General features: G+C 39.1%; 1 protein-coding gene across 1 annotated transcript; it reads left to right on the top strand.

Annotated features, from left to right (window-relative positions):
* The first annotated feature begins 138 nt into the window (after window positions 1-138).
* snrpb (small nuclear ribonucleoprotein polypeptides B and B1) lies at window positions 139-4429 on the top strand. The gene is made up of 7 exons (XM_058777831.1): window positions 139-297; window positions 1062-1213; window positions 1913-2024; window positions 2101-2253; window positions 3198-3330; window positions 3530-3655; window positions 4249-4429. The coding sequence occupies exons 1-7, from the start codon at window positions 295-297 to the stop codon at window positions 4284-4286; spliced, it is 717 nt and encodes a 238-aa protein (XP_058633814.1). The 5' UTR covers window positions 139-294; the 3' UTR covers window positions 4287-4429.
* Window positions 4430-6509: the final 2080 nt, after the last annotated feature.

Here is a 6509-nt window from a genome sequence, read left to right as displayed (position 1 = left end):
TTTTCTCTCTGTTTTTTGTTTTCTTATTGGATCATATTTTGTATGCCATTACTTTTTTATTTCAATAAAAGTACCCTGATTTATTTATTTATTTTCCGTGAAATTACACACAGAAGGATCTGTAGACGGAAGCGGATCGTTTAAATCTTGTTCCGTGTTTCCGGTCGGACTCCTGTCGTGTCGCACTCTTTTCCGCTTCGCCTCCATTAAAGGACTCAGCGGCGGTTCGCGGGTCAATTTTTAAAGCTTGTTTGGCAGAATCCGATATTAATCGGAGCCATCCGAACAGCAACCATGGTAAGACTTCATTATTTGACTTATTAGTGTACGATTAAACAGCTATCTTAATATTTCTGCTGTTTAGTGAAGATTTTGAATTAAAACCGTCTACGTTATCATTACGTTGTTGATACGCAGAGCAGAACAGCTTGCGATTTTCTAAGCCAAGATCAGCCGAAAACAAATAAAATGAGGGATTTAAAACGTATTGGAAATGATAGTTTGTTACTGAAACAAAATCCAGAAATCTTTCTGTAAAATCCAGTCAGTAACGTCAGAATGAGTGAGCGCTAATGGTGAGCGTCGTTTGTTTGCTCTTGTAGCACAGAGTTCGATTTAAACCATTTTATTGTACATAATTACGCAAGTCTGAATGCAAACGTATCAATTATGTTTTACAGCACATTTTTAGCGGTATAAGTCTATTGTTTACGTTATTTGCCCTCTGCTTCAGTGAGGAAGAGCAAGCTGTTTAACTGCAGCGCAATCCGGAAGAAGACTTTTATTTTGCTCGCCCATTATTTCCGTCGTGGTCAATAGTACTTTTATTTTCTAATAAATAGATTTGCAATACTTTAGGTATTCACGTTAACTTTTTTATTCCTCCTTTTGAAATAAGCCTCCAAAATACATTGGACACAGTAAGAGTAACTTGTGTACCTTGAATAGACTAAATTGTAAAATAAAAGTCCTATTCACTACCAGCATCTGCTGGCCAGGGTTCATGATTCATCTGTGTCTGTAATGTTGTTTTTAACTCTTTCCTCTTGCTTGTGTTCCAGACGGTCGGTAAGAGCAGTAAGATGTTGCAGCACATCGACTTCCGGATGCGCTGTATCCTGCAGGACGGCAGAATCTTCATTGGCACGTTCAAAGCGTTCGACAAACACATGAACCTGATCCTGTGCGACTGTGACGAGTTCAGAAAGATCAAGTAAGTCCTTGTGAACCTTCAACTCTGTTGGGGCTGTTGAATGCTTGAATCTGATTGGCTGACGGACGTTCTAAGGTGTTCAATTATTTTCATGGCAACTCCCGATAAACGTAGTTCCAGGCAGATCTTGACCGCATCACATTTTCATATCACTTCGCCAGTTATTTCAAAGGTCTTTACAGCCTAAATTCCATGTTTTTGCCCCACTTTTTTTTTTTTTTGTCTTTTCCCTGCTCTCTCTCCCTCACAGACGAGCACAACACAGTTTGCACACACGTTAACATGCACTAATGTTAGCGCTACTCTGATGATTTTAGCAGTAAGATAGTTTAACAACTTAAACTACACGACTTCTCGCAAGCAAGGTAACAAAGGCTTTGTTCATGAAAAAAATGAACTTGAGGTCATAACTCAAGTTATTAACTGTATTCATCTGCTATCAACGGCTCAAACCTCTGAAAATTGTTTTGGAATCGGCAACGGAAGCATTGGATGAGATGCAGAAGAAACTCATCCTTCTTACAATAGCATTTTAATTACAAAAAACCGGACAAATGCCTTGAAATGTACCATCTGATCGATTAATTCTTAGAAAATAATGCACACTCGAGGTGTAGCTTCGCTTCTGCATTATTTAAGAATTCAACGGCCTTATTCCTTATTCATGGATCAATATTTGCTTATCTGTCTCCTTCACAGACCCAAGAACTCCAAGCAGCCGGAGCGAGAGGAGAAGCGGGTTCTGGGTCTGGTTCTGCTGCGAGGAGAGAATCTGGTTTCTATGACGGTGGAAGGACCTCCTCCTAAAGACGTGAGTGTGCTGTGAGTCTGATGAGTGGTGTGGTGTTGTGAGTGCAGAGAGTGACGTGCTGTGTTTGTGCGCTCAGACTGGCATCGCCCGAGTGCCGCTGGCAGGAGTTGCTGGAGGTCCGGGGGTCGGCAGGGCTGCAGGTCGAGGCGTTCCCGCCGGATCTCCGATGGCACAGGCCCCCGCTGGACTCGCTGGGCCCGTGAGGGGAGTCGGAGGCCCGTCTCAGCAGGTACACAATTTACATATAGAATTTAAATGTATTTTTGCTGCTTTTTTTTTTTTTTTTTAATTCATTGAGATGAATTTAGTTTTCTGCTGTCAATTGTGGGCCGTTGTTTCAGAGTTTTAGAACTTGACAATTAAATGTAATTCTTGTTAAAATCAGTGAAATTTGGCAGTGCGATAAAACTATGCAACAACCGTTTGAATGTGCAATAAATACTTTAACTTTACAAACTTGGCAAAATAACTTTTTTTTTTTTTTTTTGTGGTTGTCTTATTGGGAGTCATAGCCAGATTTTTGGGTTATTTATTTTTTCCAGTATGTATGGGTGTTTCACTAAATTAACAAGTATGAATATTTATTCATTTATATCTATACGAGTACATGAATAAACAACTTTCTCCCTAAAGTATTTTACACATTCACACTTTATACATTTAACACATGCCACAGACTTTCGTGAACACCTAATTGTGATGCAATTTTTTTTAGTTTTTATGTTTTAATGTAAATGTATTTAAAAATTGCTTAGTTAATTGTTTTTAATAATTTTATTTGTTACCATTTTAGACTTGTAGTTAATGGTTTGATTTTAATTTTATTCATTTCTTGTTTAAAATATTTTTGCTCATAATTTATCACTTTTATATCTTAATATTTAATTGTTTTAATATTTTTATGAAGTGCATTCTCTCCGGGACTTCTGTAAGATTTTACCAGAAAATATTTTAAAGTTATTTAAAAATAAATAAATAAACATGTATAATAACTATTTCTGTATTTTTCTGTTTTCTTGGTTTTTATTCTATGTAATTCTTGTTATTGTAAATGCTGACATGGCAATAAATAACGATTACTACTTCTCTAATTACTATTCAGTTTATTTACATTTTATTTTTGCGTTTTATGCCATTTGAATGTAAACGGAACCGTCATTCTCTCTGTCTCAGGTCATGACCCCTCAGGGCCGAGGCACGGTCGCGGCCGCCGCTGTGGGTGCCAGTATCGCCGGAGCTCCCACGCAGTATCCTCCGGGCCGGGGCGGACCTCCTCCTCCGATGGGCAGAGGAGCGCCTCCTCCGGGTGAGTCTCTCGATCTATTGCTGTGTGTTTCTGACGGCTGTGCTGATTCGACAGCTGTGATGACATCAATGTTTCTGATGCTGATGACGAGTCCGCTCGAGTGGTAGCAGGATTACGCTGAGCTCAGAATCACATGGCTGCCATCGTGCGGCGTGATGGTTAAGGTTCACCCTCGTGCTCACGTCTCCCTCTGCCGCAGGTATGATGGGTCCTCCTCCAGGCATGCGGCCGCCCATGGGACCGCCGATGGGGATGCCGCCCGGCCGCGGAGCTCCGATGGGAATGCCGCCTCCTGGCATGAGGCCGCCACCTCCTGGACTGAGAGGTATGTTATTTTGTTGGCCTTTGTTATTTTTAGTAGTTCTTATGTCTGTATAGTAGAGCTGGGTAAAAAATGAAAATGTCGATTCTTAAATCCCAAGAATCGATTAGTCCAGCCTGTTTTCAGTTGACGGACTGAACATTGAAGGACGCCTCCCATCCTATGAATTGCAATAAGCATTGTGCTTTGGTACTTTTAATATGAAACGAAGTCTCAGATTTCAAATTCTGTCCATTATGTTGCAGTTTTCAAACAATAGGCTAAATGCTGTTTAATCTGGAGTGACATCGTACAGTATTTTCTCCTCTTTGCGTCTGTCTTCAGCATCTCTGGCATATCGTCCTATTTACAGACTCTGGTGTGATTGTATTTTTCTTTATCTGCCCCAGTAGATCCCGAAAATAACAGACAAATGAGTACAAAAATGGAGATGTTATGCATTTGTTCTCATCCTGTTATTTTCTGAATCTACTGGAACGGTGATACCGATCTGCCAGTCAATCGCGATCGATGGGTTTGCGACCACTGCTTTAAATGAATCTGGTTTAAATGCAAAAAATGTCTTTTTTTTTTTAATTTGTCCTTTGTTTCACCAGGTCCTCCTCCTCCAGGCATGCGTCCTCCCAGACCTTAAACCTCCGCACTGGACTGAGACGTCTGAAATGCATCTTTTCCTTGTATGGGAAAGTTTGGCTGCAAGTTCTTGTATAGTTTTTTTTTTTGTTGTTTTTTTGTATTTTTGTCTTTCCTTTTTTAAAATAAAGTGTCAAATTGACAGTTATGTTTTAATATGACTCTTTTGTTTTGCTTTCAGTTGATGCCAATTAAACAATATTTACCAATTAAATATAAAAATTAAACGATTGTACCAATTAAACAAATTATTCTCAAGCAATTAAATAGATCAAAAATGTTTATGAATATTTCAGTGTTTCTACAATGCACTTCTCAAACTTAAACGTTCTTTTAAATTGTCTAAATTCTGAGAAGTATAATTTATGCATTCAGCTTCTTGTAACTCTTTTAAATGTAGTGTTTTTTTAACTTAATTGATTGTATTTTAATGAATCTAGTTGTTTTTTGTTACTTTTTTAAACTTTATTTTTCTTGATTATTTAATTTGAATTCCTTATTTTTAATATTCATAATTTATCACTATTTTTATTTAAAAAATTTTTATCAAAGTAAATGTTTAGTGATGCAATGACACATTTGAATGATGCATAGTTCATTTTAGAGACCCACCTTGTCGTTGAAGGTCTCGGTGTTCATAAAGTGGAGAAATAAAACCACATTCAAGCAGATAATCTGTTTTACACATTTCAGAGGCGTTCAGCATTAAAGTACTAGTTTATCACGTGTTGTAGAAGCTCATTCATTAGTACACTTTATTGCCTTCACGTTAAAATTCAGCCACTTAATGTGTTAAAATGTTCATTTATTGATCATATGTGTGTTTACACTGACAAATGGCACACTTTTTACAATTATAATTGTCATTTAAGTTATTAGTTTGATTTTATTATGTTTTAAAATTATTCATTTATATATCTTTCTGCCAGGTTGTAAAATAAAGCCTGGGACTCCAAACCCTATCAAAATGTTTGAACAACTTAAAAAAAATAATAATTTTGTGTTCAGAGACCGTTTATTGTACATACAGTGAGGAAAATAAGTATTTGAACACCCTGCTATTTTGCAAGTTCTCCCACTTAGAAATCATGGAGGGGTCTGAAATTGTCATCGTAGGTGCATGTCCACTTTGAGAGACATAATCTAAAAAAAAAAAGATTTTTTAGCTATTTATTTGTATGATACAGCTGCAAATAAGTATTTGAACACCTGAGAAAATCAATGTTAATATTTGGTACAGTAGCCTTTGTTTGCAATTACAGAGGTCAAACGTTTCCTGTAGTTTTTCACCAGGTTTGCACACACTGCAGGAGGGATTTTGGCCCACTCCTCCACACAGATCTTCTCTAGATCAGTCAGGTTTCTGGCCTGTCGCTGAGAAACACGGAGTTTGAGCTCCTCCAAAGATTCTCTATTGGGTTTAGGTCTGAGACTGGCTAGGCCACGCCAGAACCTTGATATGCTTCTTACAGAGCCACTCCTTGGTTATCCTGGCTGTGTGCTTCGGGTCATTGTCATGTTGGAAGACCCAGCCTCGACCCATCTTCAATGCTCTAACTGAGGGAAGGAGGTTGTTCCCCAAAATCTCGCAATACATGGCCCCGGTCATCCTCTCCTTAATACAGTGCAGTCGCCCTGTCCCATGTGCAGAAAAACACCCCAAAGCATGATGCTACCACCCCATGCTTCACAGTAGGGATGGTGTTCTTGGGATGGTACTCATCATTCTTCTTCCTCCAAACACGTTTAGTGGAATTATGACCAAAAGTTATATTTTGGTCTCATCTGACCACATGACTTTCTCCCATGACTCCTCTGGATCATCCAAATGGTCATTGGCAAACTTAAGTCGGGCCTGGACATGTGCTGGTTTAAGCAGGGGAACCTTCCGTGCCATGCATGATTTCAAACCATGACGTCTTAGTGTATTACCAACAGTAACCTTGGAAGCGGTGGTCCCAGCTCTTTTCAGGTCATTGACCAGCTCCTCCCGTGTAGTTCTGGGCTGATTTCTCACCTTTCTTAGGATCATTGAGACCCCACGGTGAGATCTTGCATGGAGCCCCAGTCCGAGGGAGATTGACAGTCATGTTTAGCTTCTTCCATTTTCTAATGATTGCTCCAACAGTGGACCTTTTTCACCAAGCTGCTTGGCAATTTCCCGTAGCCCTTTCCAGCCTTGTGGAGGTGTACAATTTTGTCTCTAGTGTCTTTGGACAGCTCT

This window comes from Onychostoma macrolepis, chromosome 06 (genome assembly GCF_012432095.1).
Source record: "Onychostoma macrolepis isolate SWU-2019 chromosome 06, ASM1243209v1, whole genome shotgun sequence".
Taxonomy (NCBI): Eukaryota; Metazoa; Chordata; class Actinopteri; order Cypriniformes; family Cyprinidae; genus Onychostoma; species Onychostoma macrolepis.
Note: the sequence above shows the minus strand (reverse complement) of the source record. Positions and strands in the feature narration are given on the sequence as shown.